General features: G+C 34.3%; 2 protein-coding genes across 2 annotated transcripts; both read right to left on the minus strand.

The window, feature by feature from the left end:
- Positions 1-174: 174 nt before the first annotated feature.
- On the minus strand, positions 175-2,067 carry LOC147533985 (aldehyde oxidase GLOX-like). The gene has a single exon (XM_086646315.1). It carries the CDS (start codon positions 1,943-1,945, stop codon positions 263-265), a length of 1,683 nt encoding a protein of 560 aa, XP_086502441.1. The 5' UTR covers positions 1,946-2,067; the 3' UTR covers positions 175-262.
- A 393-nt stretch (positions 2,068-2,460) lies between these two features.
- On the minus strand, positions 2,461-4,539 carry LOC147533986 (small ribosomal subunit protein uS13z/uS13y/uS13x). The gene is made up of 3 exons (XM_086648903.1): positions 4,250-4,539; positions 3,992-4,152; positions 2,461-2,949 (listed from the first exon to the last, which is right to left on the minus strand). The coding sequence occupies exons 1-3, from the start codon at positions 4,250-4,252 to the stop codon at positions 2,655-2,657; spliced, it is 459 nt and encodes a 152-aa protein (XP_086505029.1). The 5' UTR covers positions 4,253-4,539; the 3' UTR covers positions 2,461-2,654.
- Between the last annotated feature and the right edge of the window lie 8,047 nt (positions 4,540-12,586).

Here is a 12,586-nt window from a genome sequence, read left to right on the forward strand (position 1 = left end):
CAATCGGGAATGTTTTGCCTGCAGTTCATTTTGATCATGACCCAAAGCAAATGAATGTCAAGATATTTTCATGGAGACAAAGGCATATCGTATGTAGTTACAAACGTTCTTATGTAGATTGTGAGTGATGAGCAAATTTTGTCTCTAGATATATGTTTAGGAAACAATATAAGGGACATGGAGCAGATATCATCTTGTTTGCATAAAGATCACTAAGATTCATTTTTCCGCAGCAATCTAACGCGATATAATTTAACTAATGTCACTGGAATTTTACCCATACACCATGACTCGGTATTCCGGCATGTACAACAAACATCATGTAATAACCGGACGGTGCAATCTCAGCTGCCGGTGGCCCAACCACGCTAATTTCACAAGAAGAAGACGTACAAGACTCTGAAACCCAAACAATATTTAGCACCACCATTCTTTGACTCATCCCAAATGAGTGTGTTGTGAAAGGCGGCCAAATAATTCTAACTGTAACGTGGTTTGCTCCGAAAAAATTTCTAACAGTGAAAACAATCGAAAAAGTCTGCCCGTAACTTAAAGTATCCGAAAAGGATGTAATTACTGGAGTGAACCTGCTGTTCCCTGGTGCTAAATATGGTGGTGAAAATGCCTGTAAGCTTATGTCTGTTGGATATAGTACACCTGTGAAATTGTAAAATGGGTTTGTGTTACTACCTCCTACTAAAATTCGCCCGTCCGGTACCAGAACGGCTGTAGAGTGATACATTCTCGGTCTATTCGACGAGGTCATTACTGAAAACCTTCGGTTAATTGGTTCACGTGAGTTATATATTACGGGTTCAGTCACTGGATCTCTCCCCATATCCCAACCGGCCGTACCTTGACCTGCTCCATTTAATATGAGAATCTCACCGGTTGGTAAGATCAACATATCACCCATGACACGAGCCATAGGCATATCTTCCATAACCCAAACCGGGTTAGGATCCGTTACCCTTAACCTTCCACAACTCGAACTTGCACGTATAAACTCACCTTGCAAGGCACGCGAGTAACTACCTTGTGGGGCACCACCACATAATAGAATTTCAGCTTCAACAACATTACCATGATTGTCCAAGAAAATAGGAAGTAAAACAGATGAACCTGTACTTGGATAGTTTCTTGGATCTTGAATAGGTGGGTATTCTTTAACGACACGATTATTAACATAATCCAATGAGATTGATCTTGTATTAGCAAATATGAATAAATTACCATCTGGCAAAAGATGTAGAAATGGATATAAATTGTTCTCAAATTCATCTCTTGTTTCTACTAAGAAACTAAGAAAATGTGAACTTCTTGATGAATCTCTATTACTTTTAGGGTAAAACTCATAACTATCTTGATCCCTACCACCAACGATAATGATCCTTCCTCCTGGTAATATATGATTAGTAGCATACCAACGTGGAACGGATAAGTAATTTTGATGTTCAACCCAATCACAATGATTGTTATTTAATGGAGCAAACATACGCAAATTTAATTCTCCATCGTTATAACCTCCTGTTTGTACTAATACACCGTTTGGGAGAACCGCCCCAGACGAACACCATGTGTCTGTTTGAACGAATAATGGTCGAAAACTATTAGTTTGAAAATCGTATAGTATAGAATGAGCAGTGCAATCTGTTTGGAGGACAATTTCTTTAGGATCGTAACGACAATGTCCCTTAGGTAAAGGTAGGTTTGATGGACCAAAGTCAGTTCGATCGAACATTATAACTTTGTTGTTTCGAAGGACTTGCATGTGCATGGCCGATATGCCAATGCTTTCTTGTAAGAGCGTCCATTCCCCAGTTTGTCGGAACGTTGTTAACGATGACAACGACGACGAGGATGGTGATGCCAACAGAGTTCTAGAGATGGTAATTAGGAGATAGAGGAAGGAGAAGATAACTTGTGTGTTGAATAAGATGGTCATAACTGGTTGTAGAGTAAGTAGAGAAAAGAGAGTGAGGGTTTGGAGATTAGTTTGTGATGTTCTTTTGGTGCATGGTAGGTAAGAATAGGGTTTAAAGAAATTGGGTACAATAAAAGATCATTTGGGAACCGTGTGAGATTTAATTGACAAAAATCTGCCTATTTAATCGAAATTAACAATGAAAAATCATCATATATTGTTGAAATGGAAAGATGGAGAATTTTGAGCAGGGGATCTTTAGGCAATTTTACAGGCAGGAATTTAGCTGGGATAGTTTAGGTGAGGAAAACAGGCTGGCCCGTTTGGGTTCGGGCTCACATCAAGTCGGGCACTTCTAACCATCGCCCGTTACAACCCTCTGGCTCGTAGGGCTGCGGGCTACTCGGGTTCCGACCTATTTTATCATTTCAATTGTTATAAGAAATATTATTGGCTTCATCTCATCAATCAGATCAAGATATTCATGTTACTGCTGATGAATTATCATAGAAGATGAGTAGGAGATAAGACCCATAAAATGTGAACAATATATATAGAAAACAGGCAAATGAACTTCCTTGGATTCATCAAAACAATAAAAAAAAAGGAACTCCTAGTTTGACACCTGAGACAATTCAACTCCTGTGCTTAAATAATTCATAACCAAACAAACGTTGTAACACGAGAAAACCTCCAGAAGACAATTCCGTGGAGAAGTGCGGCTCCAAACTTATCGTTTCTTGGAGACACCAACCGTCTTTCCCCTACGACCAGTAGTCTTGGTGTGTTGCCCACGGACTCGAAGACCCCAGTAATGTCGAAGACCACGATGGTTCCTGATCTTTTTCAGCCTTTCAAGATCATCCCTCAGCTTCATGTCCAATGCATTGGAAACAACCTGTGAATACCTACCATCCTTATAATCCTTCTTTCTGTTCAAAAACCAGTCTGGGATCTTGAACTGTCGAGGATTTGCAACAATCACCATGAGGTTCTCAAGCTCAGCAGCAGATAACTCACCAGCCCTACAACGCCCATCCAATTAAGAAAATTAGGGGAAAAGACTCAAAGCAAAAGCCATTAAGCATATCAAATTCTTACAGAAAACTGAAAGCAAGCTTAGTAGATTTGTTAACAAAGTAATTTTTCTGGTAACTGGATTATATCCAAGCGGTTCTTATAAACAATTAAAATTCTAACTTAGATAGAGATCTACATGACAAACTCCATCAATTCTCCAAGCTAGTTCAAGTTTCGAAGAATGAATAACATCGAATGGACACCCAAAACTCAAGTAATATGAGACGAAGTACATAAAAAACCAGCAAAAAAAAGGCCTATGCTCCATAAGTTAGTTCCAGGGGCGTATTCATTCAAAGTTTCAAAAAATAAGTTGCAGGGTTATGGGTAAGGGGGTGCGAGCGGTGCGACCGCAAGGACCCCTTCTATGGAAACTCAACAAGAGGTACTTAAAACTTAGAAGATATTCTATTCCAAAACCCGTGTTAGCTCAATTTGCATGTTTCTAGCCTCAAGCTCTAGGGCTCGCATGTCCAAATCCCCTCGCCAACCAATTTAAGAAATTAGTGTTTATGTGAGTATACAGGTTTATGTAGATATGTGTCTAGGGTATCAACCGTTCAAAGAAATTACTGTTTGGAGCATCACATGTTTTCCGACGAACGAAAGAGTTCAATGACGTTAAGAATTGTTTACTTATGTTTGCCCCATCGACTAAGTTTTATTTAATAATCTTTTTAGAGTTTTTAACATAGATAAGTTTTATTTTCTTACTATCCGTTTGAATTTCTAACTTTTCCCCCAATTTCTCAGCTAACCCAAATTTCTCATTTCGCCCCCAAATTCTCAGCTATGCCACTAAATATAACAGATTAATGACTACATGGAAATGTTGGTTCTTTACAAGAAGAAAACCCTAGAATTATAAGATGATGTTTTTTTTTTGAATTGGTAAGCGTGTGCCTCGAACCCTTGACCTCTAAGTTGGAAGACTTACCTCTTATCACTTGAGCCAAGGGTTGTTGGCAATTATAAGATGATGTTTACCTCTTGTTCATGTCTACATCAGCTTTTTTGCAGACTATGTTGGCAAAACGGCGACCAATACCCTTAATGGAAGTTAGGGCAAACATAATTTTCTGTTTCCCATCAACGTTCGTGTTAAGAACACGAAGAATGTGCTGGAAATCTTCATTCGCAACTAGAGACTGTAAAATAGCAAAACAAAATTCAGAAACAAATGTCAAATGAATAAAAAAAAAAAAGTAGTTTCTTAGTTACAGATATGCAAACATTTTCACTCACCATTTTTAGGGTTTATCTCCTTTCTCTGGTAGAAGCTAAATGAGCAACAAGATGTTTGAAGAGAGCGAGCGGAAGAGACAGCCCTGCGTCTGTAGCATATAGGAACCCTAGAAAATAGAGTCGGACGCTCGCCCATTGAGTTTTTTCATTGCCTAGAATTTGATGGGCCAATGGGGTTTAGTTCTATATGGAAAGGGTTAAGGGAGTGTCTCTAGGCGCCCCTCTTCTTTGAAACAGAACTTCAAGAGATTTCTTAGGTAGATATTGTGCGTCTGATTCTACAAAATTTCAACTCCATCACCAAAATATATATAATTATGTTCTATACACTTGTTATGTTAATCAATGTCTTGCACAATACATATGATTATGTCTTGACCACTGTTAAAATTTCTTACACTTTTTGAGAGGAAATATAGAACATTTTGTTGTGTAAAATATATAACCAAATGCCTTATTTGATTATGTCCTATGAATTTAAATTTCAAATTTCTTACAGATTTTAACAAGATTAAGAACAAATTTGTTACAAATTTCAAATTTGTTACAGATTTTAACAAGATTAAGGAAAAAAAAGGAAGGAAAAACATAGGAGAGTACTTTTCTCTTGATGAAAGTGAGATGACTCCAAACCATTGGATAGGGATTCCATGCTGGAGGCATGTCGTATTAGGAGGTCAATTTTTGGACCTACGACCTGTTCTCAGATAAAATAATTGATGAGTGTTGAGCAAGGAATCTTGCCTCCACTCCAAGAAATACTTCACTAATGGAGCTGGAAGAAACTATATACAAAGATTGGCATCTTAGGGTAAGTATGTAGGAGACCAGCCCACGCCACTGCCCAGGCTGGTTTCCTGATAGTTCCGCTCTTGGGCATAACCACGGCTAGAGTCGTGCCATTGATCCCCTCGTTAGTATTACGCCATTGACGCCACCAGTAGCATCAAACTTGTGACTGGTTCTGCTATGGCGATCTCTCCTTATCAACATTTCTCTCTAGCAACATCTGCCTCAAAGTAACACAGACACACTCTTAAAATCACTCTCTGCAGCTTTCTCTCATGTCCTTCCTCTCATGTCCAGCTTTCTCTAACAGTCTAACTCTTTCTCTGTCGCAATACCTCTCTGATCCATGGGTGAAGTAATTGCGTAGGTTAAGCGATTCAAAACTGGTCTCTTTCTCTCTCTCTCATTATATGACTTACTTGATACTAGATTTCCTGGTTGAGGAGCGTTTAATACATTAGTATGTTTAGGGTTCATTTTTCATATCACTCTAATATACGTTAGTAGGTTTAAGCTCATTTTTATATACTTATTCTATCTATTGTGATGCCATAAAGAGTCTCTACAAATAACACGAATTTGATGAGACATGTAAATTTGAAAGGGAAATGATAGAGTGACTTAGAAATTGGTACTTAGAGTATGCCATGTTTCTTCATTTGGAAATAAAAGCGGCCACCACCGTAGTCAAACTTTGAAAAAACCTTGTCTTTTAGTGAATTCCACGTCATTATGTCATCTTCTAAGTCATCCTCTAAGTAACTCTAGCATCTCCCAATTTGCAAACTGTTCATTAACAAATTACTCATTAATGTAACATGAACCTTTTCTATTTCATGTTTAACTTATATATAATTCATCTTCTTGTGAACTTATGTGAGTTAAATTCTTGCAACACATTTTCTTGTATTACAACACGAAATTTATAGTAATGGAAAATAGAGATGTTGGAGTAAACTAAAATATATAGTTAATGGTATAATTTCGTAGTTCATCTTTAGTTAAGTAAGTAAAAAGTCACTGCAAAAAACAAAGTTGGTTGGAGTCGATCCCACGACCTCATGGTCTTAAGAGGGGTGTCCAACCGTTACACCGTGGACAATAATTTTATTTTATTAGTAGATCATTGATTCTTTAAAATAAAATATCAGGATTACAAGAAAGTCTTATCTTTTAGTTAAGGGTGTAAAAATTAAGCATGTATTATGTTGATGAATTAATATTTTGTTGTTATGATTTGTAAATAGTTTGAGAAAAGAGATCATTATGATGTTGAGCAAATGTCTTATTTATAGAATTAAAACACTTACAAACTATTTTGCCAAAGAAAAACAGCAAAACCTAATTATGCATTGATTTTTTTTTAAACAACAAATCATTTTAGCAACTACCATCCTTTATACAATTCTAATTGCTATACCAACCACACTCGCATCAGCAGAGTTGAATTTCTCAAAATTAAAGTTTTCAAATTCGTACTTGAGATTAAAGATGTTACATGACCGATTAAACATACTTTGCTCGCAATTGAAAGGGAGTTCTTAGAGAACATGATAATGAAAGTTTTGAAGTAGTGATATTGCTTCAAAAATGCAAAGAGAAAATTTTGAAGTAAAAATTATCGGTCCAAGTGCTCTCTTCCAGTACATTAATTTATTTACGTGTTATTATCCTTTTATAATAAACTTATTTGGAATTAATTTATTACTGCGCCTAATAATTTTTTTTTTGGGTCCACGGGTTTTAGGCCCAAAATAAAATTCAAAAAGGGATTAAGGTCTAATCTTCCCATAAAATAGGATTTTAGTCCTATTTTCTTTTGGAAGAAACATGGTTGATACATTATGTGTTATGTATGACACATATAAAAAAACTGAAATAAAGTATGAAAGTTTAACAATAAATAACACGTTATTTACGAAACAAAACAAGAATCAATAAACAGAAAGACACTGTAACTTTGACATCTAGACATACTTTAACTATACTAAATGTGTTTTGTTGTAGAAATATACATAATTTATACTAAATAACGTGTATATTGCGAAACAAATAGTAAGTTTGAAATCAATCGAAAAAATCTAAGAAAAAAAAGAAAGAGAATTTTGGGGATTGGTTTTCAAAAGTGGGTTTTTTCTTAAATAAAAGGTTACAAGGGGTATTATGATTAAATAGAAATTTTAGAGATCTGTTTTTCTATATAGATGAGTCAATTTGGGCTAAAGATCCATTATAATTATTACTAGGTATAACCCGTGCCTCCGGCACGGACGACCTTATTTGATCGAATATCTAGTTTGCTATGGCAAAGGTCTACTGCAATCCGCTCGTATTTGTATCTGAATTTGTTCATTCTAAACTTAATCCACTTTATGCTAATGAAATCATTAATTACATTCTATGAAAAATAAAAAGACGCTTTGAATAATTTCATTAGAAATAAATTCAATACAAACTCTTCGATAATTAATGGGAAAATTACAAATGTTATAAATAAAGATAGAACAACAAATTCCTTCTTTGGATGGCCCTAGGAGCTGGCTACGATGTTTATCCCGTATAAACTATCCTTCTAAATCATAAACCTACGGAAAATAAGATTAAAAATAAATAAATAAATAAGTTAAGGGAAAGACCAGAAAAATATGGCAACAAATAACTATAGTTCAATAAACGGGTCTAAGCCACATCAGTACTATACGAGGACCAACTGAGCCCATGAGCCACATCTAATGCTCTAGTCCAAATGGTCTCCAACAGGAGGAAGATATTGATAAAGAGAAAAGATCATGATGACAAGTTAGCAGGAATTTTAAGCATAAAACAGTACCTTTTGGATGTGTAATCTACTCGTGGATTTTTTTGTTTGCACCTTTAACTGTTGTGATCTTTGTAAAAAATACATGATTCTGTTGTTGTCATTTTGGTTTGTCTTCTTCTTCTAGAGACAACATGTGTCATAGGGCACACAAACATTTCTATGAAACACCGTACATATTATAGCATATATGCTCGAATCTTAACTAATATAGTCAACTACCAAGTCATGGTTACAAAACATCTTGTAATTCAATCTGAACCTTTAATAACTATAACCATTAGCCGAAAAGAACGGTCTCGAATTCATGTTCAATGGCTTGCTAGTTTTATGTGGAAGTGTTACTCACATTAGAGTTGGACCAACACAGATTTAAGGCATCACTTGTATGGTCATGGCAGTCTTGTATACGCGATTCTTTGATACGGAAAGAAGACATCATTGACTCGATGCAGCTAACTCATTAGTCAAGTTAAAAACATAATAGATTTTAATTCAATAATTTTTGAGTCTATAGACCAAAAATAGGGTCCTAATAGGAGATTTAATCCTCTATAATCCTAAAAAGGATTTGAAAACCTAAATAATAATCTTAATAGATATCCGGTCCTTTTAGTGTCATCTAGAGAGATTACACAAATCCATATAATACTTATTATATATGCAATACCTATATTAACCTTCGTTTAATATCTAATCGTGATTTTCCTTCTAAACCGTATTAGATTCTCTCCATATTTATCTCAACTTTCTCTCTCCAATCACGTTCTTTATGTAACTAACAACTCTCTCTCTATAATTCCGTAACCGAAATCCAGTAACTTTCCCATTATCTCTCTAAAAATGAAATCATCATTAAACCTTCATTAAACTCTCGCCCAGCTGTAAAAAACTCCATTGATTAGTATTCAATCAAGAGCCATCATCACAAACTCCATTGTCATTTAGGGTTTTTACTGATTATCTCTTTATTCTAGCCACAACTATTCAGGTTTAAAATCTTATGTACATTTGCTTATAGTTTAACGATTCATATTGAAGATTGCATAAATATCAAATGATCGTCTTTTCCATTCATCATTTAATATGAATCTGTATTGCTGTAATTTTCCATAACTAAAGTGTTATTTCATGTATTTGATATCTCTGTTTCATTTTTATTGAATCCATGTAATCTAGATCTGATGGTTTCATTCAAATATTTAGATTTTTCACATCTTTGATTATCTTCAGATCAAATTGAACTGATAGTACAGATAATGTTTGGTATTAGATTTCAGTTATTTAATCTCAGATCTGTATGGAAAACACTTGGTCTGTAGTATACATTATGTATAATTTATGTTACATTATCTATACTTTTTAATAATATGGTGTTGTAATTAACATGTACATATATAAAATTCATTACAAAGTACGCATACTTTCTTACATAGTGGTCTATAAAATGTTGTAATAGGTATAAATTACAGTTTTACATGCTACAAAGTATGCGTACTTTATTTACAACATTTTGATATTCTCATACATACAGAACAAAGTACGTAATTTGTTCTTTACAGTTTGAATTGTTTACGTATCTTAACAATTTGTCTGTTTTACAATATCAATAATTATGTTTTACAGAACAGATGGAGATTCAAGCAGATTCATCATTACAAAGCAAGAAGACAATATAAAATGTTTACTGAACCTGGTCAATTATTTCACGGGGGTGCTAAAGCCTTTCGATTTGCTCTTCGTCAATATAGTATAAATACTGGCCATGATTTTAAATTTATTAAAAATGATTCGAAGCGGGTAACTGCTGTATGTCCTGTTGAAGATTGCAAATGGAGAGTACATGGATGTGCGCCATTGAAATGCGAATCCATGTTTATTTTGAAAGACATGGAAATGAAATATGACTGTGAAGATTTCATTAAGAAGACCAAGAAACCCAAACTAAACAGTTCATTTGTTGGGAAACTTATTTTAGATGATGTTACAAGAAGCCCGGATCGTTCGACAGCAAGTCTGAAAAAAGACTTCTTGAAAGATTACGCTGTCCAACTTCCATATTACTACACTTATGAGGGGAAGAAAGTAGCAATGAATGAAGCATTTGGTCAAGAAGGAGACTCATATGCAAAACTTAGATGGTATGCTGATGCCTTTTCACGTACCAACCCAAACAGCATTGTACAACTTGAAGTTGACGATGTGTCTCGGAGATTTAAAAGAATTTTCATTGCACCACATGCTTGTATAGCTGGCTTTCAATATTGTCGACCAGTTTTATATGTAGATGGTACATTTTGCAAGACTCGTTTTAACGGTTGCATACTGGCTGCTGTGGCTAAAGACGGTAACAATGGTAATTTCTGAACATTCTAGAATTCATCCAAATTAATCTATAAAAGTATCTCATTTTTCAACATCATTTTTCAGTATTTTATGTACATTATCTTACATGTACAATAAAGTATGCATAATTGTACATAATACTGTTATACTTTATTAAGGCTTCATACTTTAAAGTATGAACATTATTTTAAATTTACCATACAATATGAAAATTTTACATAAGTATGCTTGATGAATATTTAAATTTTCATACTTTCACTAAAATATTTACAAATTACAGGTCTATTTCCGTTAGTATATTCTGTTGTTGATGTTGAGAATGACCAAAATTGGGACTGGTTTCTAAGGCATTTGCGCAATGCTCTGAATATGGAAAAGACGTATATCTTTATTTCAGACCGTCACAATGGTATAATCAACGGTGTCAAGAACATTTTCCCGACAGCACACCATTCCTTCTGTGTATGGCATCTAAGGAACAATCTGAATTTAAGATTGGCAAATGGAGCTAGAAAATCAAAATTCTTCCAAACATTAATTTTCAAGGCTGCTAGAGCTCTCCCCGAATCTGAATATCACGCAACTATTAATCAGATGATACAAATGGGTGGTTCAAAAGTTGCAGCATTTTTTAATTCCTTAGACCCTGCCTCTTGGGCAGATGCTTTCTTTCCCGGTATAAGGTACGATCAGATAAATTTGTGTATTCATTTCATTAACTATATTGATAATTTTTGTTGAAATTATATATTATATCATATACAGTTTTGACTTTGTGTTACAAATAACATGTACTTTACACCGCATTTTGATAATGTACTGTAAAGTATGTATTCTTTTTGTTAAAAAATTTCGATTTAGAAATAAATATTTAAAATTTATATACGTTTTATTTGATACAGATACACGGCGATATCATCTCAACTCTCAGAATCCTTTAACAATCAGATTCGACATGCTCGTGCACTACCAATTACAGCAATGTTGGAGGCAATTCGTATTCATATAATGAACAAAATGAACACAGCACGCGAATTGTCTAAAAAATGGACGACATTCTTGTGTCCAACCATCACTAATCTGTTGAAAGCAAAATATGATAGTGCGGCAACTTGGAATATTGCACAGGCAGCCCCATTCATATTCGAGGTTTACTCAGAACCTTCTCATTGTGTTAATCTTCTACAAATTTCTTGCACTTGTAGAAGATGGCAAGTTGATGGTGTTCCTTGTGAGCACGCAATGTTGTGCATTAAAAGCTTGTCTGACGACCAACAAGATTGTTTTTACGATCCTATATGGACAACTGAGTCTTATGTGAAGACTTACCAGGAACATATCATGCCTATATCCAATGTTGATGAACCAAGAAATTTTGATGAAGCTACCAAAATTCTCCCACCGTTGATTCGTCGTAGACCAGGTTGTCCAAGAACAGTACGGATAGAGAGCTCGGGAAATATGCCAAGAAAATTAAGGATATGTGGTAGGTGTAAGCAACCTTCTTACCACAATCGGAAAACATGTAGGGCAAACATTTGATGTATTCACATATGTTACATTACAACTTCTGTTTCAAATAAATAAAATTTTTAGAAGATTTTTGAATTATACGTGTTGTTACACTATCCTATTTTTATTCTCTATTGAAAGGTTGAACTTTAGCGGTTGTGGTATGAACGTTGCTTAACATATGTGAATATTGATAAACAACACCAAATACTTCTAATACTGTATATCGTAATATTATAGATTCTTTCGTATTATATCGGAATTCTTTTTCAACAATAGCAAATACTTTTTTAAGAAAGTAAATGTTTTGCAGAATTAATTTCATACTTTCATGTAAATTTCATATATATCATGTTGTTCATCCATATTTGTTGAAAAAAGTTTAGGAACAAACTTGATAAATTTAAGAAACATTTTCAAAAAATATGAAATTTTTAATTAAAGATTAAGTTTGACATCCAAATATTTTTTAATTCAAACAGCCAAATATAATTCATTACAAATACTTTCAAATCGAAAGAATAAAACCTTACATAAATTCAAACTAGATTAAAGTTTTTTTCCACACATCTCTTGTTTCATACAATAGCTCGTACGTCACTTCCGCTCTTTTACGCTGAGCTAATTCAATCCAATCCTCAGAAAGGTATTCATCTGGTACTCCCCATTTGTAATGTTTCATGAAGACTAATTCCATATGGAGCATAACAAATAGTCCACAATCCGCACTGTCAATCATTGATATTACATTTATTATGAAAACACCAAATAATTTATAAACTATAAAATTATCTGTATGTACTATTGTAATCACAAAAGTAAAAAATATTATGTACTTACTTTTCTCCTTGTTGATGATCATACGGCGTCTT

Source organism: Eschscholzia californica, unplaced genomic scaffold (genome assembly GCF_041429995.1).
Source record: "Eschscholzia californica isolate CP2 unplaced genomic scaffold, dmEscCali1.0.p SCAF_6, whole genome shotgun sequence".
NCBI lineage: Eukaryota > Viridiplantae > Streptophyta > Magnoliopsida > Ranunculales > Papaveraceae > Eschscholzia > Eschscholzia californica.